The 23,349-nt window shown below is 62.0% G+C and overlaps 1 protein-coding gene across 1 annotated transcript; it reads left to right on the forward strand.

Annotated features, from left to right (window-relative positions):
• On the forward strand, positions 8,646–19,688 carry TNNI1 (troponin I1, slow skeletal type). The gene is made up of 9 exons (XM_018060884.1): positions 8,646–8,722; positions 11,529–11,558; positions 12,969–12,972; positions 14,622–14,663; positions 15,117–15,248; positions 16,611–16,700; positions 18,036–18,212; positions 18,428–18,537; positions 19,449–19,688. Exons 2-8 carry the CDS (start codon positions 11,548–11,550, stop codon positions 18,533–18,535), a joined length of 564 nt encoding a protein of 187 aa, XP_017916373.1. The 5' UTR covers positions 8,646–8,722; positions 11,529–11,547; the 3' UTR covers positions 18,536–18,537; positions 19,449–19,688.

Here is a 23,349-nt window from a genome sequence, read left to right on the forward strand (position 1 = left end):
GCTCCTTGCATTTTGTGTTTTCTCCAGATTATTTCGGCTGTTTTGGTTCTCTTTCACAGTAGATGTTGTTGGAAAATAGTTGCACAACATGAAAGTTTCAAGTTAAGTTTCCTTCGGGGCAAAGTCAGGTCTGGAGACAGCACTTCAGAGAGTTCTGAGAAACTGCTCTGAGGAGACGAGGGGAGGAGCCAGGTTATACGGGAGTTTTGCAATGAAGGGCAGGTAGTCTGAACATCAAAAGTTCATTGTTGATTAAAGAAACCAGATATCCCAAGTTAAGGAACGCAGAGCTTTTCTACGTGTGGGAATATGCAGGAGCCTGAGCTCATGGAAACTCCTTTGATGTGTACCTCACCTTCTGAGGTCAGTATCTTGTGGATTTTTTAAATTAAAAAAATATTGATTTAGTTTTGACTGTGCCTGGTCCCCCTTGCCTGGCTCTCTCCCCTTTGCCTGCCCCCTCAGGCTCTCTCCCATTGTGGAGGTCAGGGGCTACTCTGTTTCTGTGCAGGGCGCCTCACTGTGGGACTTCGCTTGTTGAGAGGAGCTCTGGCTCTGGAGCTTGGGCCTGGGAGCTGTGGTGCTCGGGCGCTTCTCTCGGACCAGGGCGGACCGTGTCCCCTGCACTGCCGGGGAAGTTCGGTGCCCGGTGTCCTCGCATCCTGAGCTTCCTCCGGGCTCACCGTGGGGTGGCTGCAGCCTGGTGGCTGCTGGTCAGCAGTGTTCCTCCCTCCCTGCGTCCCTCAGGGCTCGCCAGCTCACCGTCTGCGGAGGCTGCAGTCCCTGGCGATGTGGCATCCTGGTTTGTTGGTGTGGCAGAAATATTCCGTTTCTCAGCTTCCCCCCAACATCTGGTGGTCCTCACTGTGCATTTACAGATAGGACCTGGAAGCATGCAAAGGCCGTCGGGAGCTCAGGGTGTGGCTGGGGCTGGAGGCCCTCGGCCTCTCTGCAGCCCCCAGACATCAGCGCTTCCTGGAGATGGCCGCCTTTCCCAGGTCAGAGTTCCCATCTCCTTCGGGGCCCATCTGAGGCTGGCTGTCTGCGTGTCCGGAGTAGAAGTGGGGGGTCGCCCTCCGTCTGTGAGCTTCGCTCCATCCCGGGTCCCGGTGTGCCGCCCATGCTGTCGGCTGAACGCAGGTCCATGACTGCTGCCCTCCAGGCCCCTGCTGGCCTCACGCTGCCCACGTCCATCTCTTTCTCTTCCTCTGATTTCCGTCCCCCTTCCCTTTGCACGTCTGACCCTTGGGGCTCCCCCTGCCCCTCTTCTGTCCCCTCATCCGGCCCATCCCCAGGCGCCATGACCGCTGAGCTCTGCACCAGTGACAGCGTGCTCCTCTAGCTGGCGCCCGCTGCAGCGGTCACCCCCGTGGGGCACCCTCAGGGCCCAGGGCGCTGGCCTCAGCTAGCCGGGATGCGTGTCTCGGGAGTGACGTCAATGCGCGAAGACGCTCCCATCTTTCTGGTTTCTCTGATTAGAAGGAACCTTCTGATGTTCGACTGCAAGTTTCTGGGTTTTGGGTCTTTTTCCCCAAGAAGCGTTCCTTTGTACCCCGGCTCCTCCCCGTCCTCTTCAGAGCAGTCCTCCAGTGCGCTCTGAGGGGCTGTCTCCTGGGCTGCAACCTTCAGCTGCTGCTTGTGTTTTGGTCGCTAAGCATGTCTGACTCTTTTGCAGCCCCAGGGACTGTAGCCCGCCAGGCACCTCTGTCCATGGGCTTCTCCAAGCAAGCATACTGGAGTGGGTTGCCATTTCCTCCTCCAGGGGACTTTCTCGACCCGGGGATCGGACCCAGGTCTCCTGCATTGGCAAGTGGATTCCTTACCACTGAGCCACCTGGGAAGCCCAACCTTCAGTAAGGTCCCCAAATGAAACAGCTCGCAACACAGGGGTGCTCCCTCCAGCTGGACTCTCCTCTGCTCCGCGCGCTGCTGCTCCCTCCCGAGGAGCTGCTTCCACAGCGCTCAGATGTGAAAGAGACCGCCTGCATCGCAGGACGAAGGAGACCCAGGTTTGACCCCTGGGTCGGGAAGATCCCCTGGAGAAGGAAATGGCAACCCACTCCAGTATCCTTGCCTTGGAAATCCCATGGACAGACGAGCCTGGTGGGCTACAGTCCGTGGGCTCACAAAGAGCTGGACATGATTGAGCAACTGAGCGCACTGCAGTGGGTGTGGATTATGTTGTACTCTCATTCTGCTGCACTTATTATTGCCGTTACTGTGATTGCCTCTGGACTGGTCCCTTGGCCTCCAGCTCTTCCACCCTCGGGTCCAGCTTTCGCCCTGCGGCCTGCGTGAACTTCCTCAAGCGCATGGCTTCCTCTGTTACTCCGGGCTGCAGCCCTTTGACAGACCTCTGGTGACTGCTGAGTCTGGGCTGCTTGGCACATGGGGCACACCAGGTTTTGTGGCCTGTAGGCTCCCTCCAGCCTCTGCCAGCCCGCCCCCCGCTTGGCCCCAGCCTCCTCCTCCACACCTCAGTGAGAGCAAACTGCCTGCAGTTCCAGCTGCCCCACGAGATTTCCTGCGGCTGTGTCTGCTCAGATTACCCTGGGGTCTGTAATGCCCTTTCTCCTTGGTTGCCTGATGAATTCCTTTCTGTATTTCCTAATAAGCCAAGTTTCCTTTCAGGATTCATCACGCCACGTTAGTTCTTTCATAAAGCACACACGTTATTTCAGTTGCTTGAGGAGTTTTTAATATATTCACGTGAACAACGAAGCAGGAAGGGAAGCCTTCCCGTCTGTCTAGATTTTAGTCTGAATCGTGACGCGTTCACGGGTATCGAAGTAAGAGAGGATGACAGGTGTTTGCAGCAAGTGTGCGTCTCTCGTGGACCCCTGAATTATTGAGGTGACTGTCCGTGGGGGAAGGCGTCGGTGAGAATGAGCACCATTTGGTCGCAGGCCCTGAAACACCGCGGTTCCCTGGGCTCCCGGACCTTAGCGTCCTCGATGTAGAAGCAGCAGGATTCTCTTCCGCGTCTTCCTCCTTGGGCGTCGGGAAGCGACCCGCCCGCCGCGCTCAGCGCCGCCCTGCTCAGCGCCGCCCTGCTCAGCGCCGCCCTGCTCAGCGCCGCCCTGCTCAGCGCCGCCCTGCTCAGCGCCGCCCTGCTCAGCGCCGCCCTGCTCAGCGCCGCCCTGCTCAGCGCCGCCCTGCTCAGCGCCGCCCTGCTCAGCGCCGCCCTGCTCAGCGCCGCCCTGCTCAGCGCCGCCCTGCTCAGCGCCGCCCTGCTCAGCGCCGCCCTGCTCAGCGCCGCCCTGCTCAGCGCCGCCCTGCTCAGCGCCGCCCTGCTCAGCGCCGCCCTGCTCAGCGCCGCCCTGCTCAGCGCCGCCCTGCTCAGCGCCGCCCTGCTCAGCGCCGCCCTGCTCAGCGCCGCCCTCTGCTGCTGGCTTCCCCAGCAGCCCTTCCTCAGCGTCACCCCGACCCCAGAGAGGAGCCAGGCGCCGGGCTCCCACACCCCGCGGAGGACGAGGAGTCCCTGGGGCGCGCCGCTGGTTCAGAGCCCCTGCGTGTCCTGGAGTGGGTTCAGAGGGTCACGGAGCCTCCTGCCTCGGTGTGCGTGTGAAAGGGATGTCTTCCAAATGACCTGTGTGCAAGTTACAGATTTCAAAAGTTTTCAGTGAAAGTTCTAAACCCCCCAAAGTGAAGAACCCCTTAGGAGGACTTTCAGACGCAGGGACCCGACTTTAAGGAAGATAAACCGCTGCCAAAGCAGCGGCACGGGGGTCACGGTGACTGCGTTGCAAGCACTTCCGCCGGATGAGCTGTGCTTGTCCTCTCTGGGTCTAGTGCTGAGACGGGCCCAGCCCACCTGGGGGGACGGTGTGCGCAGCGGGGAAGGTTCCCGGGCGATGGGTTCGGCCGGACTGAGGATGGCTGACTGTATTAGCGGCAGGGCGCGCTGGGTGGGCGGAGAGAAGGCGCTCAGGTACTGGTCTGTGGGCCATGAACGGGGCACACACACACACACTCTCCAAGAGTTAGAATTTTGGCAGAGTTTTCTCACCCAAAAATCTGAAACAAAATCCCAGCTTCATGGGATTCCTTCTCAAAGTCTCCCTAACTTGTCATTTCAGGACATTTTATGAAACCACAAAGCCACAAAATTCCCAGATTACCAATGGCCAGTCCACAATCAATAACTTGGATATTAAAGAATTTCCTGAGCCTTCCCTGGTGATCCAGTGCTTAAGACTTTGCCTTCCAAAGCAGGGGTTGTAGCTCTATCCCTAGTTGGAGACCTGGGATCCCAAATGCCTGTGGCCCAAAAACCAAAACATAAAACAGAAGCTATGTTGTATAAAATACAATAAAGACTTTAAAAATGGTCCACATCAAAAAACATCTTTAAAAATGATTTCTTGATTATTCCTGCTTCTGGCTGCTACTTGACAGGATTAAAAAGCATACTTCACCTTTTTATTGATCATTTTGTTTTTTTAATCTTTATTTTATAGATAAAATAAATGAGCCAGATAATAGCATTAATAATCTACTAAAAACAGAACATGGTTCTGAGGGGGAGGATAAGTGAGGAGTTTGGGGTTAAAATACGCAGACACTGTATGTGAAGTGGATAGCCAACAAGGACCTACTGCGCCTCACCGGGAGCCGTGCTCAGCATTCTGTAACAACCGACAATGGAAGACAGCTTGAAAAAAGATCATATAGGTGCGTATATACATATAGATCTCTTCCCTATACACCAGGGACTAATACTACACTGTACATCGCCTGTGTTTCAGTAAAAAGTTTTTAAAAAGAGTAGTGGTTCTCACACTTTGGGTCTCAAGAGCCCTTTATGAGATTTACTGAGGACTCTAAACCCTTTTGTCTGTTGGTCATGATTACCAATATTTACCATATTAGAAATGGAAATGGAAAAAAAGAATATTGATTAATGTATGTCATAATTATACAAATAAGCCCATGCGGCTTTTTTATGTAAGCCCAGACAGGTTTATATAATAAGCCTCTATAACATAAAGTATTTTATTCATGTCATAGAGGCTTGGCGGGCGGGGAGGAGGTGCTCACCGGTCACGGGCAGGCCCTCTGTCTGCCTTGGCGCCACGTCCCCTGGCGCTCCTGGCCCCGGTGTGGGTGTGGGGTGCAGGGCGGCGCGGCTCAGCGTCACGTCAGCAAAGGCACAGCGGCCCCGCGCTGCCTCCCTGCCTGCCTGAGCGCTCCGTTGGAGGGGCAGCAGTTCACCCCTGTGTCAAGGTGTCAAGGTTAGTGAGAGGCGGGACTGCCCGCCCCGGGAGAGGGCGCGGTGCGGCCTAGACGCTCGGGAGCCAGAGCTTGAGTGAGCAGCTCCCGGCCGACCCTGCCCGGGGCTGCGGGCCCCCAGGGACCTGCGGGACCTCCTGAGCCCAGAGCTGATCTCCCGCACTGTCTTGTCAGAGGGCTCCTCTCCGTGTTCGCGTCTGTCCACGCACCAGCCCCACAAGCACTCATTAGCACCTACTGTGTGTCAGGCACTGTGCCCACCCGTTGACCCCATGAGCACAGATTAAGCACCTACAGCGTGTCAGGCACTGTGCCCACTCATTGACCCCACTAGCGTTGATCAGCACCTACTGCGTGTCAGGCACTGTTTCCACTCATTGACCCCCACGAGCACTGATTAGCACCTACTGCGTATCAGGCACCGTGCCCACTCATTGACCTCAGGAGCGCTGATTAAGCACCTACTGCGTGTCAGACACTGTGTCCACTCATTGACCCCACGAGCACTGATTAAGCACCTACTGCATGTCAGGCACTGTGTCCACTCATTGACCCCACGAGCACTGATGAAGCACCTACTGTGCGTCAGCCACTGTGTCCACTCATTGACCCCACGAGCACTGATTAAGCACCTACTGTGCGTCAGCCACTGTGTCCACTCATTGACCCCACGAGCACTGATTAAGCACCTACTGTGCGTCAGCCACTGTGTCCACTCATTGACCCCACGAGCACTGATTAAGCACCTACTGCGTGTCAGGCACTGTGCCAGGCACTGAGCGTATGACCAGTTTAGGACGTGGGGCTGACACTCAGTTTTCTCCGGACGAGTTGGTAGATGACCTCCATGTTGTAGGTCATGTGCAGGGAAACAAGGAGGCATGGGGCTGTGGAGCCTGGAGGAGGCTCCAAGCATAGTCTGGGTGGCCAGAGCTGGCTTCCTGGGGGAGGCAATGCTCCTCTGATACTCGGAGGTGGATGGAGTGAGAGAAGGCCTCCGAGCAGCCTCTGTGGTCCCAGGAGCCGAGTGTGTGGAGGCAGGGAGGCTGAGAGGGGGCCGCAGGGCGGGCAGCCCACTGTGGGGTCCGCACCTTATCCTGGGGTCCGTGCCAAGGGACGAGGAGCGGGACCACCCCTGTCTGGGGCTGGGCTCTGGCCAGGGATGTGGGGGGTGCCTGCTGCGCTCTGGGGCCCCTGGGCCAGCTGTGCTCTCAGAGCCCCCAAACCCACGTGGTCCCAAGGGCCACAAGGGCCACCTGAACCCCAGCCACGGGCCTGGCCTACCTGCTGCTCCCAAAGCCGCACAATCCAGCGTCTCACGTTTCCAGAGCTCCACAGCCCACCTCAGCGTCACTGGGCATCCTGGGCAACTCTCTCTGGAGGCGCGTCCCATCCTCACGGGGGTCTCCCCCGACCTCTGCCTCCTTGTCATCCCTCCCCCTGAGCTGCCGCTCACCCTCTGGCTCCCAAGGACCACAAGATTGGGTGGGGCCCCCACGGACGATTCAGGAGAATCTTCCGGACTCAGCCCTTAGTTGATCACATTTTCAAAGCCCCTTTGGCCGACGAGGTGGCATATTTCCATTCCTGTTGGTACAGCCGCTGTTGGTGGGGAGTAGGGGGTGGGGAGGGGCCTTGCGTAGCCAACACAGGGAATCCGTCTGCACCTCTCCCGGGCTGAGGGCACCGGTCCTGACTGTCTGTGGAGGGTCCTCCCCAGCCAGGGGCATGTCTGCACCAGAGCCTCACAGGCTCACAGCCTCAGGACAGCTGTGCTGACGGCAGGAGGGGTGTGGGCTTCGGGGGGGGAGGGCTCTTGGCCCGGGCGGATGAGCCCTGAGAAGAGGGGACTTTTTCAGGATAACTCTGAGCAAGGGCAGGAGACAGGCTGCAGAGGCACCAATGGGAAGCAGAGAGGAGGCCTCGGCAGAGCCCCGCAGCACTGTGTGGGCAGTGGGGCTGAGGACGCTGCAGGCTGGTAGGGTGATGGGTGTGGGTGGGTGTGGGACTCTGGAGCCCGGGACAGGGGTCCGCGTGAAGCCTGCGGACGAGTCAAGCTCCCCGAGGCACAGCAGGGGAGGGTCCACGGAGAGGATCACGGGCAGCACGCTTTCTGAGGTTGCCTGGCCGCTGGCCTTTCAGGTTGCTTGGACTGTTTTCGTTCTATTTGTCAGCCTGTTCTCTTTGTTTTTCCTTTTCAGAAAGCGGGGTCATCCAAGCAGACAATTCATTTTGTCTTTGCCCATGTCAAGGTTTTGTATGAAAGTTATTGCAAAAGTTATAAACATGATAGACCCAGGCGATAAGCTCGCCCCCAGTTCCCAGATTCCTTCTATGACCCCAGCCACTCCTTGGCAGGGCCTGCCTTTGTTTTCCACCCAGGCCGCTCCGCCTGGAACCCTGACCCCACATAACCTCCCAGACCCCGGCCTCTCTCCTTGGCAGCCTTCTCGCATGGAGGCTTCCCGAAGGCGACCCGACAAAAGCCAAATCAGAGCCACTTCTGCTGGCTCGAGAGGGCGGGCTCTGTACCCCCTGTGGCCCTTGGGGATGTCCCCGAGAACACTCTGGCCCACCTGCTCTGTTCCCACCCTCCTGCTGCTGGCACGGCCTCGCCTGGTCTCCGCGAGGGTCAGCGTCCGGCTTGTTTTGCCCCGGCCTGGACTCCTGGCCCATGAGATGACCAACAATAATAGCCACTGGATTAACATAGCAGGCATTGTCTTCCTCTGACCAGAGGGTGGGTATTAGGTGTTCATCCATCATTCTAAAAATAGTCAGTAAACAGGTGCACACACCCCCCATGCTGCTGGCATGGGGCTGGAGCCGGGGGCGGGGGGCGGGGGGGGGTGGTTAGCGCGACCAAGTTCCAGGCTCGGATGTGGGGAGCCATCTGGGAAATCTGCCAGGAGAGGGTGTGGAGCGTCTGTGGATCCTCAAAGTCCACCAGCCCAAGGGTCAGCCCGGGCCCAGGCCCCTCAGTGCACCCTCAGCACTGACGACCTAAGCCCCAGGGTCAGGCGCCCTCCTGGGGTGCGTACCAGAGTCTGAGGCGACGCCCAAACGGCAAGCCTCGGCCCTCCTGGAGCCCAGTCTGGGGCCTGGTTTCCACATGTCCCTGCAAGGGATGTGGGGTCAGTGAGACAGCTTCCCAGAGCCCCACTCCTGCTTGGAGCCCCTCTGGTCTGTGGGCACCCCCTTTCTGGGGCTCCCATCTCCTGGGTGTGGTGCTGTGTGCCCAGGCTCTGCGTGCTCCTGAGCTGGCACACGAGCGTCTTGGAGCTCGCTGGCTGCTGGGAGCTGCCATGGCCCGTCCATGAGGCTGTGTGCGGTGGGCAGGGGGAGCAGGCAGGGGAGGGGCGCGGGTCTGTTCTATTTTTACCGGCCAGTGGCTGCGGGCCGCAGCTTTCATAGCCTGCCCTCTGCTCTGCCCCACAGTCTGCAGTCAGCCACGAGCCGAGGCCAGCCTCACCCCCGGAGACCAAGGAAGGTGAGTGTCCCCCGTCTGGGCCGCAGTGCTAGGGCTTCAGACTTGGAGTAGGCCGGGGCCTGGACGTCGAGGAGGGTGGCTCCCACCTGTGCAGCTGGGCTATCTGTGGATGGCCCGAGATGGCTCTGCAGGGACAGCCTCCAGCCTGTCTAGGTTGGGAGCCATGAGCTGGACTTTCCGGGCCCCCAGGAGCCCCAAGGAGAGGCTTTAGGACTAGTTTCCACGTGGCCGCACCGTCTGTGGCCCCAGGAGGGAGCAGGGTGCTCCGGGGCCAGAGGCGCAGATGGAGAGCTTGGGGCGAGGGCAGAGGCAGCACCTGGGCCGGAGACGGAGCAGAAGCTGGGGTGAGGGGGCAGGACCCAGGCGCTGGAAGGCCGCACCCCCTCCCCTCCCCCACCGCGGACCAGGGAGACCCGCCACCTCTTTGTTCTTGGTCTTTGGCGACTCGCTCTGCGCCCGGTGCTGTCTGCACGGTGGGCGCAGCAGGAGCAGGCAGAGGGCCAGCCCTCCTCGGGGCTCCAGGGCAGACAGCGAAGGTGGCGGGGTCAGGGGTGGGCCTCCGGGGGGAGGGTGTTGGGGGGCGCATGGGGACTGGAACCTGGGTGGGCTCTCTAATGGGTGCGGGGCATGAAGCCCGCTGGCTGGGAGCCTGCCTCTGGCCCCGAGGGCAGATTTTCCTGCTCAGCGCTGGGGGCTGCACAAGCCTTGCTGGGGGTCTGGAGGCCTGCGGTGCCCTTGAGCTGGGGTCCAAGGTTGGGGAGGCCGGGTGGTGGTGGGGTCGGGGAGGCAGACATGAGCCCGAGGGGAGTGATCAGTCCTTTCCCCACGCACACAGCCACACACACGCAACTCACACACCTCATGCCCACAGACATGCGGCCTCAGCCTCTGTTCCTGCTGTCCTTATCTCCCCGCGCCGTGGGGGCCGGGCATGTGCCTCCCACCGCGGAGCTGCCTCCTCCGCAGTCCTTATCGCTGGTCCCCCTTGTTTTCCAGGGGACCTGTCAATGGGTCCCGGCCGCGGGTGTAGAGCAGCGCAGAGCTCCCTTGGCCTGGCATTTGTCAGCAGGCAGGTGGGGGGTAGGCTGCAGCTTGGCAGGGGTCCGGCACCGGCTGGGCAGGCAGTGGGTCCCCTGGGAGGTGTGGGCACAGCCTGAGGGCAGTGTGTCCACCTCAGGGGGCTCTGTGCCCCCAGGGCCGCTCAACAGGGGCTGTGACAGACGGAGCGGGTGCTCTCCCCAGGACCTCCTCAGAGGCCCCAGAATAAACAGCTGGCGATAAAATCTAACTTCAGCCAAGCATCTCGGGAATGTGAGGATTGTTCCGCTCCCCTCTGTGCCCCAAGGTGACAGCTGAGGCTTCGGGTCACATTCCTGCAACCCAGCGGCAGGGGGGCCCACAGACTTTCTGATGGGGGAGTTGTCACGGGGGCTGCCCCCACTTGGGCGTCATGGGCACCGGGAGCAGGGAGGACTGAGGCAGAGGTGGAGACGGCTCTGGAGGAGGTGCCGTGGCTGCTGCACGCCCCCACCCACTCCAGGACCTGGACCGAATCCAAACTCCCAACCCTGTGCGCAGCCCCCCTCCCCCCATCCTCCCCCCTCCAACTCTGCTCAGGACTCCTGACGTGCTCTGCGCACCTGCCCCCACCCGTTGTCCCTGAATCTTTTGCCCAGTGTCCACCCGCTGCACTGAATGCTGTCTGTTCAGGCTGGCCCCGAGTGTGGTCAGCCCTTAGGAACATGCCCCTTCTATGGTCAAGGACCTCTTCCTTGATCTGGGCCCCAGACTGTCAGGCTAAAAGAGGTCCCAGGATCACTGGTCAGGGGGCTTCAAACTGTGCTCCATAGGCAGAGGACCCCACCGAGGAGAATGGGGTCCTGGGCTAGCCGCCGCCCCCAACCAGGGCTGGCTGGTCTGGTGATTTGGCTTGAACAATGGGTTCAAGAACTAAAGTTTAAGTGGAAAATAACTTATTTGATCCCTGATTTTGCAGAGGAAAACGGCCCTGCAGAGGCTCGGGGTGAAACCAGAGTTGGACACAGGGCTTGCCCTTCCTCCTGGCCAGAGCCCCTCTCCCTGCAGTGCACCCCACAGCCCTGCCCTGGGTGCATCGCCGTCCAAGTGAATGGCGCCCCCTGGAGGTGTGCCAGGCAGCAGCTTCTGGTTCTCTGTGGTTGCTCTCACAGACCCTCCCTCTCTGAGCCATCCACGACCACCTGCTGCCCGCAGCGCGGTCTGTCTCACCCTGTCATCCAAGGCTCCCAAGTGAGCGCCCTCCAAACACCTCTTCTGTGGATGCCATTCGGGTCCCCACAGGCCTCAGCTAGCCTTTCTGGAAAGGAGCAGATAGGGAATGCTTTAGGCTTTGGCGTACTGCGATCCATGGGGTCGCAAAGAGACGGGACTGAGCGACCGAACTGAACTGAACTTGCACGTTACACACAGGTCTGTCGCAGATTCTTTGTTCCACAGTTTCGAGCAAAAACCGGCCGTTGCTGACCTGCGGGCTGCAGTTTGCAGATCCTGGCCCTACACACCGGCCCAGCAGAACCGCTTTTGGTTCCTCTGTTACTTATTTGCCTTCATGAGATTTCTGTCCCCCTTGTACGAAGGAGGAAATGGGTAGACGAAAAGAGTGAACGGACAAGTGTGTGCCGCCTCCTGACCCACTGGGGGGCCGTATGTCTTTTCCTGCTGTGGACCCTCTCTCCCAGGCTGGGCGGCTGATGCAGCCCCAGGCCCAGCCAGTGCGGGTGGGGCAGGGCTGGTGTGTCTCACTCACCAGCGGTTCCTTCTGCCCCAGGTGCCGACCGCCCGTCACCATGCCGGAAGTGTAAGTAGTCCCCTGCCCCTTCCCGGGGTCCAAGAAGGTGTGTCCGTTTGCCGCAGACTTCAGATCACCTGTTCAGTGCCTGAAGCAGCTCCCCGGGAGGCCAGACCCTAAAACAGGGACAGTGCTGCACGCTGGGGTCCCCAGGGCCCCACAGGTGCTCCCAGGGTTTAAGCAGAACTCCTCCCCGATGGCCTGCCCCTCAGAGTCTGTCTGTGCTGGTGAAATGGGTGGACCACAAGCCGTGACAGTATCACCAAGTAGGTGAACAAAGCTTGGGGAGGTTCTGGCCGAGCTTCTGTCCGAGCACCCAGGACAGAAGCTTTCACAGCCCAGGCCCCCTTGAGGACCCCATCCTCCCCACCATAAGATGACTGGTGTTTCCCAGCGAGGGGCTCCAGCAGCCCATGGAGTCTGTGGCTTTTCCTCCTTGGAGTGGCCCCTCTGTGTGTTGTCTGCATTCTCTCTGGGCCCCGTCCCCGTAGCCCTGTCCCAGCCTGTCTGCGTGGCCCTGCACCCCGTCCCCGTGGCCCTGTCCCAGCCTGTCTGCATGGCCCCACCCCCTGTCTCCATGGCCCTGTCCCAGCCTGTCTGCGTGGTCTTGCCCCCCATCCCCGTGGCCCTGCCCCCCGTCCCCGTGACCCTGTCCCAGCCTGTTCCTGTGGTCCTGCCCCCCATCCCCGTGGCCCTGCCCCGTCCCTGTGGCCCTGTCCCAGCGTGTCTGCGTGGCCCTGCCCCCCCGTCCCCGTGGCCCTGCCCCCATCCCTGTGGCCCCCCATCCCCGTGGTCCTGTCCCCCGTCCCCGTGACCCTGTCCCAGCCTGTTCCTGTGGTCCTGCCCCCCATCCCCGTGGCCCTGCCCCCGTCCCTGTGGCCCTGTCCCAGCGTGTCTGCGTGGCCCTGCCCCCCCGTCCCCGTGGCCCTGCCCCCGTCCCTGTGGCCCCCCATCCCCGTGGTCCTGTCCCCCGTCCCTGTGGCCCTGTCCCAGCCTGTCTGCGTGGCCCTGCCCCCCGTCCCCGTGGCCCTGTCCCAGCCTGTCTGCGTGGCCCACCCCCCGTCTCCATGGCCCTGTCCCAGCCTGTCTGCGTGGTCCTGCCCCCCATTCCCGTGGCCCTGCCCCCGTCCCTGTGGCCCTGTCCCAGCGTGTCTGCGTGGCCCTGCTCCCCCCGTCCCCGTGGCCTGCCCTCGTCCCTGTGGCCCCCCCATCCCCGTGGTCCTGTCCCAGCCTGTTCCTGTGGTCCTGCCCCCCGTCCCTGTGGCCCTGTCCCAGCCTGTCCCTATGGCCCCGCACCCCGTCCCTATGGCCCCGTCCCCCGTCCCTGTTGTTCTCCCCACCGGAAGCTGAGCACTGTCCACACCTACTCTGTTTTCTTCCCCCCTCTGCCCCTGGCCTTGCTGTGACGGACGCCCGCAGCGAGGTGAGTGAGACCCTGGGTATCTTCGCCCTGGTTGAGTCTTCAGTTGGGTGCTGGGGTGCTGGGTGGACATTTGGGGAGAGGAGAGGGCTTGGGTCAAGGCCTGGGGAAGGGGTGTCCAGTGGCTGAGCAAACTCCCTGGATGTGGGGCTCCTCAAGGTCCAGGCAGGGCGGGAGGCGGGGGTCGGTGGGCCCTGTGCATGACGCCCCTCCCTGAAGGTGGTCCTGAGGTTGGGACCAGTGTGATGGCACCCACGCTGACCACCCAGCAGTTCTGCCTCTCTGGGTCTGAGAGTGCTCCAGCCCTGGCGGGCCATCCTGTCCCTGCAAAGCAGGCCCTGGGCAAAGCCACACTTGCAGGCTGGGAGGACATCCCCCTCGGACGCCCCACCGACACCGCCCCCCACCCCACCCCCCACAACGGGGCACTGAGGGATGAGCCCGGGCCCTTGCCCCGCCCCTCGGGCCTTTGCCCTGCGGGGGTCCTGGTCTGCTCAGGCTGCTAAGGACACAGGCTCTGTTCAGCCAAGGTGGGCACTGCCGTGGGCAGCTGTGGACCCAGGGCTGGCCGACAGAACTCAGCAACAATGGATGGGCGCTGGGCAGAGGTTCTCAGTGAGAATCGGAAAGCCTGGCTTTCAGCAGCTGTGGGAATCTCTGAGTGTCTCTGAGGCTTGTGTGGGTGTGAGTCTGTGGGGAGTGCAAGGTGGCCCCAAGCCCCCCACGTGGTGGGGAGACAGCACTGCTTGGAAGCATTTCCAAGGGTGAGGGACAGTGGACGCTGAGGCTGGCGATGACCTTAGCCACATTGCACCCCTGGCAACCACACTGACTGGACCCCAGTCAGACCCCAGGCTTTCCCAGAGGAGGAGACAGACCACACTGAACAGCGGATGAGAAGCTTGCTCCAGGCTCCAAAGCCCATTCATTTGCTCCCCTGGGGACTGCTCACTGCCCATCACTTCCACTTCACACACAGGAATAGCAAACCAAGCTGTGGTCTGGGGTCAGCCCAGTAGCTGCTGGCTGGGGTGGGGTTCATGATCACCTGTGTCCAGAGGGGGCAGGAGACCTGGGACTCAGGGGTGAAGTGGCCCCTTTGCTTCCCTGGAGAATGCACCTACAGGGCTGCGACCTGTTAGGAAGTGTCTAGTCAGCAAGAGACAGCAAAGATTTTTAATAAGGGGAGAAAATATTGTTTTCTGAGAGCGATTATGTGGATAGTGTTGACAGCCAAAAGTTTGACGACTGAAGGGGTAAGCTTCTTCACTGAGGAACTCACAGCTTGTTTCTTTGAAGTGAGGTGGAGTTGCCCCCAGAGATGCGGGCCGTCCTTGCTCCCCGAGGCCTGTGGTTGTCCAAACCTCACTCTGTCTACAGTCCCTCTGCTGGCCTGGGGCAGGGGTGTCTCAGTCCCCTGATTCACGGATTAGGGAGGGGTGCGCAGACCCCAGGGCCCGCACGGTGTATTGCAGGATCCAGTGCATTGGTCAGGGAGCCGAGTCTCTGAATCTGAGGGGTTAAATCGCAGATGGGCACTTAAGGGACCCTGAGGCAGGGGTTCTGGGTGCTGAGGGTGATCGGGCAGTGCTGGACCAGATTTCTGGTTCTAACCCTCTGCCTCAGCTGTCTCTCCTCCTCCTCCTTCTCAGAGAAAACCCAAGATCACTGCCTCCCGCAAACTCCTGCTGAAGGTGAGCGGGTTCCAGGCCCTGAGGGAGACAGCTGGGGAGGCAGAGGGGTGCAGGGCTCCTTTGAGACTTGGGTGGCGGGGGAAGGGGAGATGGCGGAGGAACGGAGGCTCAGCGGAGGGGGCGGAGCCCAGAGCCTGAGTTCGGGGCCTGGGGGGAGGCCGGACCCCTCGTGGGGACAAAGGGTTGCCTCTGTTTTGTTAAGTGTTTCTCTCTCAGGCTCTCTGGGTCCCACAAGTATGGGAAATGATAAGAGGAAGGCGGAAGGGCAGTCAGGCCCGGGGGGGCCGAGCGCCCACGTGGTCAGATGGGTCCCAGGGTCTGGTCTCACGTGGTGCACACATGCCTGGCAGGTACGGCCGCCTTGTGCACACGTGCCTCCTCAGGGGCGGGGCCAGGGCCGGCCCCGCTCGGGCCCGCCTGGATGCTCATCCAGCTTGGCCCCGCCTTGCGCAGAGCCTGATGCTGGCTAGAGCCAAGGAGTGCTGGGATCAGGAGCTCGAGGAGCGCGAGGCTGAGAAGAAGCGCTACCTGGCGGAGCGCGTCCCCGCGCTGCAGACCCGCGGGCTGTCGCTCAGCGCCCTGCAGGTGGGGGCGAGCTGGCGACGGCATGGGGGTGGGGGGTGGGGGTGTGACGGCGTGGGGGTGGAGGTGAGCAGGTGACATCGTGTGGGTGACGGCGTGAGGGTGGGGGGCGGGCAGGCGACGGCGTGAGGGTGGGGGGTGGGGGTGGGCACGGTGGGCACGGGGGATGGTGGGGGGTGGGGACGGGGGAGAGGGGCCCCGACAGGTGACGGGGAGGGGGGCGCAGGCCAGCCTAAGGAGCCCAGCAGGCAGGTGGGCAGCACGGTGGGGAGGCCCCTTCTCCAGCCTTGCCTGGCTTCCCCTGCAGACGGCTTTAAAGTTTTCCTAACATTAATAAGAGGGTAGATATCAGTGACTGCGGAGCGAAGGGGCTAGAAGGAAACAGATCTCCTTTGACTAGGCCGTGGCTGTGGACTGATAAACCACTGTCAGGTGAGATATCCGAGTGTGAATGTGAGTGGTCGACACCTCACCCACCGCACATCACAGCTTGCCTGGCGCAGTTTAACACGTGCAGGGCACTCACACAGCCCACAGGTGGGTGAAATCGGCCAACAGGAAGCCTATATAATGATGGAGAGTTGAATATATCCAGTTATTCACTGAAGATGAGAGGTGGTTGTCTGGTACGAATGGCTCTGAGTGTGTTGATGGTTCCCTGCGTGAGCACGGGGCTGTCTTGCCTGGCACCGCATATCAGCCTGAGGAAGGTGAAAATCCAGACTTCCAAGGATGGTTTCTGCTGAACGTGCATCAGTGCCTCACCACCACCATCATAAGTTGAACCATCCTTAGACCAGGGACCATCCGTAAACCAAGGCTTCCAGGTGGTGCAGTGGTGGAGAATCCGCCTGCCGATGAAGGAGACTCAAGAGATGTGGGTTCAATCCCTGGGTCAGGAAGATCCCCTGGAGAAGGAAGTGGCAACCCACTCCAGCATCCTTGCCTGGGAAATCCCATGGACAGAGGAGTCTGGCAGGCTACGGTCCACCGGATCAGAATCAGACATGACTTAGCGAGTGAACAGCAATCTGTGAATCAGGGTGTCATCCATGGTTCCCTCCAGTTGGTGGCAGTATTCTTACTTTATTTATTCTTATTAAATATTCTTTATTATTTTTGGTTAATACACAGTTTTCAAAATTTTACAACTAACATATTCTTTTTATCATAAGAAAACTTTCTGGCGATAACAAGTACATTCAGAAAGGAAAACAAAGGGCTTCCATTCAGAGTGCGGGGTCCAACAGCCCCTTCAGGTCTCCTTGAGGGTGGGAGGTGGCCAAGGGCCCCAGGCTGAGGGGCAGGAAAAGGTTCACAGGCTGAGCTCTCCTAGTCTCCCCTCCCGATCCCCTGCTTCCCCAGGACCTGTGCCGTGACCTGCACGCCAAAGTGGAGGTGGTGGACGAGGAGCGCTACGACATCGAGGCCAAGTGCCTGCACAACACCAGGGAGGTGAGCTGCGGGGAGGGCGGGGCCTCTGGGAGGGAGGGGCCGCTGGGAGGGAGGGGCTGCTGGGGAGGGAGGGGCCGCTGGGGAGGGAGGTGAGCGGCGGGGAGGGAGGGGCCGCTGGGAGGGAGGGGCCGTTGGTGAGGGAGGGGCCACTGGGAGGGAGGGGCCGCTGGGAGGGAGGGGCCGCTGGGAGGGAGGGGCCGCTGGGAGGGAGGGGCCGTTGGGGAGGGAGGGGCCGCTGGGGAGGGAGGTGAGCGGCGGGGAGGGAGGGTCCGCTGGGAGGAGGGGGCCGCTGGGAGGGAGGGGCCGCTGGGAGGTGAGCGGCGGGGAGGGAGGGGCGGCGGGGGAGGGAGGGGCCGCTGGGAGGGAGGGGCCGCTGGGAGGGAGGGGCCGCTGGGAGGTGAGCGGCGGGAGGGAGGGGCCGCTGGGGAGGGAGGGGCCGCTGGGGAGGGAGGGGCCGCTGGGGAGGGAGGGGTCGCTGACTGGCAGGTGTGGGCCGGGTCCACCTCCCACTGCAGACTCTGGAGATGGCGCTTGGCCCAGCCCTGGAGGTGGCGGGGGAGGACGGTCTCACTGATGAAAGGCACGACTTCCTCCAGCCCACCAGGCGGGCTCCGCGGTGGGAGAGCAGCCCCCGTTTGCTCACCCACACACATCCTCACAGCCTGGCGATGACAGCTCCCCCTGGGCACGGCCTTTCTGTGCACTGCGCCTGTGATCACCCTGCGTGCCTGTGCACCAAGCGGTGCTTTTATCCGCACCTGACAGATGAGGGCCCTGAGGTTCAGCGAGGCTGGGAACCTCGGCCCGGGTCACACAGCAGCGGGCCTGGGACAGCCTGTCCCTGACCCCGACTCTGGCGCTCAGCGCTCCTTCAGCGTGGGGCGTGGGGGCGTCAGGTCCAGGGGTGCGGGTGGGATGCAGAGGCAGGGCTCCTGCGCCTGGGGTGGGCAGCTTGTGGGAACCTGTCCACGCAGAGGGCCATGGGGCGGGACCGGAGGAGGACCGCTAGTCTGCGGGTCATGGAGCTCCCCAGAATTCCCTCCCGAGGCTGCACTCTGGAAACACCCTGGGGCGTGGCCCTGCCGTCAGTGGCCTGCTCTGAAGGCTCACCGGGAGGGACTTGTTAGAAGCGGGAATAGGAGGACGTGCCCCGCCCCCTGCCCCAGACTCCAAACGGGGCTTCCAAACGACACATCCGTCTGTTCCCCGTCCGAGATCCACCCGCCCGTGTGCCAGCAACATCGGATGGAACATAGGTGTTTGTCCATGAGGCGGTGGTGGTCACGGGCGTCCCTGGGGCCTGGCCCGGAGCCCTGAGCCACCCGCTCCCTGCAGATCAAAGACCTGAAGCTCAAGGTGCTGGACTTGCGCGGGAAGTTCAAGCGCCCCCCGCTGCGGCGCGTGCGTGTCTCCGCGGACGCCATGCTGCGCGCCCTGCTGGGCTCCAAGCACAAGGTGTCTATGGACCTGCGCGCCAACCTCAAGTCCGTGAAGAAGGAGGACACAGAGAAGGTACGCCCCACCCGCACCAACGCCCCTGGGGGAGCCCCGCCCCCTGGCAGAACATTCCAGAACCCCTGGGAGACTGGGGACGGGGGCTCCCCGCCCTGTTCTGGGGGAAGGAGGGCTGGGGCTGCCCCGCCTTCTAGGACAGGCTGACTGCCTATCGCCCAGTCTCTCTTGCGCCTGGCGGGCCGGCGCTCAGTCTCCGTGTGTGGCCCTCGCAGGAACGGCCCGTGGAGGTGGGCGACTGGAGGAAGAACGTGGAGGCCATGTCTGGCATGGAGGGCCGCAAGAAGATGTTCGATGCCGCCAAGTCCCCGACCACCCAGTAGAGGTACGGAGGGCCAGCCCCCTGCACCCGGCCCCGCCTCCAGGGCCAGCCCCCTGCTCCCGGCCCCGCCCCAGGGCCAGCCCCCTGCTCCCGGCCCCGCCCCCAGGGCCAGCCCCTGCTCTCGGCCCCGCCCCCAGGGCCAGCCCCCTGCTCCCGGCCCCGCCCCAGGGCGGCAGGGACTCCAGGGTGGTGCCCCCGGGCTGGGCCTTGTGGTCTGAGGAGAGCGCCCTGAGCTGGGCTCGGTTTGGTCCCCAGGTGGTCTGGACACGTCACTCCTGCTTCGGGCCCTTGCCCCCTCACCTGCACGGGGCTGTGTCAGCTCCATGGTTGCCCAGGTGTGCACCCAGCACCACCTTGGGTGCGGATGACCTGGCCCCTCTCAGGCCCTCTGGGCCCCAGACTCTGGGGCGGGGCAGCCCCTGGATGACTCTGATGTAAGAGCTTAGGACCTGGGCTTCAGTGGTCCCCAGGACCCTCTGGCTCTGACTCTCCAAAAGTACAAGCACTTTTAACTGCCTCCTGCAAAGTGTCCCGCAGTGATCCGAGAGAGACAGGGCCGCCCACTCTCCCAGGAAAACGCTGGAGAAGGCACAGAGCCAGGCCAGGCGGCACCCTGCGTGGGCGAGCCGGGGACACGTGACAGGCAGGCTCTGGCCACAGCCCCGTCGTCTGGAGAAGCCCCCTGGAGGGGTGGAGTCCTCGAGGGTGCAGTGGGGTTGCAGACGCTGGGAGAGCAAGTCAGGGGCTGACGGTGCAGTCGAGCTCCGCGCTGAGGATGACTCGCCAGACGTGGAGGGGACGCCCGGCCCGGCGGGGCGGGGACCCCTTGGGGCAGGGGGTGTGGGAGGGCTCCGGCCCGGCTGAGAGCTGAGGCCCAGCTTGGCGCTGAAGGCCCTGCTCCTCTATCTCTGCAGGCTGCTGGCCCCGCTGCGCTCCGGGCTCCCCGCCCGCCCCGCCCTCCAGCCCTGCTCGCCGCCGTCCCGCCCCGCGCCGCGGCTCCCTGCCTGCTGAGCGACCCTGGCAGGGTTGGGGTGAAGACCTCGCCTGGCGGGTGGGCGCCTGCGGGTCTCGGGTCCCCTGTGCCTGTTGCCCCCAGGCGTCACGCCCCCCCACCCCGCACCCCGCCCCGCATTAAAGCCAGTGTCCTGATCCCCCGCGGCTCTGGCTGTGAGTACCCAGGGGAGGGGAGGCGGGGAGGCCGTGCGGGCTTCGGGCAGACACACACAGAGGCACGCTAAGGGGATTTCACACAGCGCAGCCTCACCCCGAGGGCTCAGCTCAGTGCAGCCTGACCTCCGGCCGTCAGTACGGAACTCAGGGGCTCCCCACTTCAGCCCCCGGCCCTGCCGCTCCGCAGGGCCGTTCCCCAGGCCCCCTGTACGGGTACCCTGGTGTCCCTGACCCTCGGGCGGAGCCCCTGGCCCAGCCAAGGGGACGCCTGGTAGTTGCAGGCCCGGCCACCAGGGGGGGCCCCTTACCCTGCCCTGGACTCTCTGTCCCACCCCCGGCCAGCGTGCCATCTGCCGGCGGAATCCCCGCCCGATTTCCCTTCACACTTCTGACAGGCAGTGTGCCCCGGGACTGATTCTTCCTAAGGTGGGGCAGTCAGGGCTCTGTCCTCTGGGTGAGGTCCTTTCTCCACCCCTCAGGCAGCTGGACCAAGTCCAGTGCGGGCTGGAAGTCTGCTGCGATGGAGTAAGGGTCTGGAGGCAGCCCCTGCGCACCGGGGATAGTGGCCCATGGGGCGGGGACCAGCGTCTGGGCTCGGAGCGTCTGGCTTTTCCGGGTGGTGTCATGTGAGTCCTGAGCTATATCCTTCGGGGAGTGGCTGCTCCCTGCCCTGGCCCTGGGCTTCGTGGCCGCCCAGCACCGGTCCCAGGAGAGGCTGGGTGAGTGCGAAGCCCTCCGCCTGCCTGTGAGTGCTCCGCCCTCTGCTCCCAGTGCGCTGCCTGCCATAAATGCCTGAGGCTGGGAGCGAAGTGCGGCGCCCGGGGCCCTGGGGCAGGGCCTGGCTCCTGTCTACCTGCTCACGCCCGAGGGACAGCAGCCTGGAGGAGCCGGGGAGAATCCTGCTTCGGTCCTGGCTGCAAAGAGCTGGGTGGGCAGAGAGGCAGACGTGCTCAAAGAAACAGCTCCTACAACACGGAAACCCTTAGGCACAGACACGCCCAGACACACACGCACACCCACACACTCCTAGCTGCAGAGCCTGGCAGGCAGGGCTGGTTCACGCCACAGAGCATGGCTTGCGCTTCACACCCAGGCAGTCCCAGCGCCTCTTCCCTGCCCCAGGGCCCCTGCGGACGGCTTGGGTCCAAGGCGTGACCCCCGCCTCTGCCCTTGGAGGCCCCGGGGTTGCAGAGGCAGCTCTCAGTTTGCTGGCTGACTGTTGAGCTGGGTCCTGGGCACTGGGCCCCACCCTGCCCTACAAACCCAGGCCTGACTCAGAGCAAACGCCCAGTGCAGAGAGCCCACGGGACGGGGCCAGACCTCGGCTACCTGCTGCGTCCCCCGTGGGCTGGATGGGGCTGGCCGGGCTGTGGCCACAGCAGGGACTGGACAGGAGGCACGATCTCTGGAGAGACGCCCACCCAGTCCCCACTCACCTTGCAGGGACCCGGGCTGGCCACAGGCAGAGCAGAGCTGGGGTCAGACCAGCGGCCACAGCACTCAGCACTCAGCACTCACTCTTTGCCAGGCTCCTCTCTCCGCACCTGATTACTCCTCAGACATTCACGCCCCCTGAGAAAAGCACCACCCCCCCCCCCCCCCCGATTCTCCAGAGCGGAACACGGAGGCAGAGAAGTCACGGCTCCTGAGCGAGGGGCCAGGACTGAACCATCTAGTCTGTAAGGGCCCAGACTGTTAGTCACGACTAACATGCTTCGTCAGCATCACTCATTACGTTCTCACGGAAACCTAAGGCTCAGATCCTGTTACTTCAGATCCATTCACACACAAGCAGACGGAGGCTTGGAGAGCTGAAGTCATTCAACACAAGTTTTGGGGTTTGACAGCTGCAGGCTGGGGACAGGGATCTGGGGGTCACCCTTTGCTGGGATCAGGCTCAACAGAGCCCAACCTGTAACTTTCCAGAAGGGACGTGGCCGGGGACCAAGGGCAATACACACACACCTTGGAGTTTGCCTGTCCCCACAGAGGGGAAAACATTCAAATGAGATACAAATGTCCCCGATGGGCTAAGGGTTTCCCCCCACCAGCAGGGACAGAGACCTGCAGCGGTGCCTCCGGGTGGGGTGTGGGGGGTCCTCCTGAGGACCCCTGGGTGGAATGCCTCCCACATGCGCTCCGGCCAACCCCGAGCTCTGTATCCTCTTGGCAGGAGGCCGAGCCCACTCTCCGCCTAGAGGTCCCCTCACAGCGGGCTGGCTCTGGCCCAGGGCCATGGGGACTGAAGGGCCCGCCACGGAGGAAGCCCATTAAACATTAGCCCCAGTGGCCCCCCACGAAGGGAGGCAGGCTTCCCGCAGGGTTCCGGGCTGGCCAGCATCGTTCCAGTTGGGTGACCAGGCTGCTGTCCCAGCCAGGGACAGGCCGCTGGGACTGTGGGGGGTGGCAGCCTCCTCTTCTGACCCCCAGAGCAGCCTGTGGTTACAGGGAACGGACGGCCTTGCACCTGGGACACTTCCTGGTGGATCCGAGGGTCCCGGAGAACATGAGCCCCGCGGTATCTGGAGGCAGAGAGGGAGTGGCTCCTTGAAGGCCACGGCCCTAACGGGGCTGAGACCCAGGGGCTGGACTCTCTGCAGGCGGCAAGGGCAGGGCCTGGGGGCCTGGCAGGTGACCCCTCTGGCTCCGCACCACTGGGCTCCACGGTCACACAGGCAGGGTGAGCCCACCCTTGGCTCTGGGCTCAGCAGAGAAGTCTGGTCTCAGCTGGGCACCAGGACAGCCATTCCCACGCCAGAGCCACATGGAGGAGCGTGTGTGTGTGCGTGTGAGCACGTGTGTGTGCATGTGTGTGTCCATCGGAAGGGGTGAGCCTGGTGTGTGTGGCCCTGTGCACGTGGCTGTGAGGGTGGATGGATGGCACATGTTCCTCCTGTTAGAACTTCCCAGATGGCGATTCTGATCGGATCTCTGCCCCACCTCCTACTGCTCCGTGGCTTGCTGGGAAGCCTGGCCTTGCAGTTTCCGTAAAGGTAGTGTAGTCAGTGAAAAGGATTCTCCTCTGTTCAGGCATGCATCAGTGAGTCAGTTCAGTCGCTCAGTCGTGTCCGACTCTTTGCAACCCCACGAACTACAGCATGCCAGGCCTCCCTGTCCATCACCAACTCCCGAGTCCACCCAAACTCATGTCCATCCAATCAGTGACGCCATCCAACCATCTCATCCTCTGTTGTCCCCTTCTCCTCCTGCCTTCAATCTTTCCCAACATCAGGGTCTTTTCTAATGCGTCAACTCTTCGCATCAAGTGGCCCAAATATTGGAGTTTCAGCTTCAGCATTAGTCCTTCCAATGAACACCCAGGGCTGATTTCCTTTAGGATGGACTGATTGGATCTCCTTGTAGTCCAAGGGACTCTCAAGAGTCTTCTCCAACACCACAGTTCAAAAACATCAATTCTTCAGCACTCAGCTTTCTTTATAGTCCAACTCTCACACCCATACATGACTACTGGAAAAACCATAGCCTTGACTAGATGGGCCTTTGCTGAGAAAGTAATGCATGTCTTAATTTCATTATTTTAGTATCAAATACGTTTTACTTATGGGGTGGGAGTACAGGAGGTGGTAATGTCTTTTAATTTCTTACTTCAAAAAACAACATGGTACCATTTGTATATTCATATTT

Source organism: Capra hircus, chromosome 16 (genome assembly GCF_001704415.2).
Source record: "Capra hircus breed San Clemente chromosome 16, ASM170441v1, whole genome shotgun sequence".
NCBI classification, from domain to species: Eukaryota; Metazoa; Chordata; class Mammalia; order Artiodactyla; family Bovidae; genus Capra; species Capra hircus.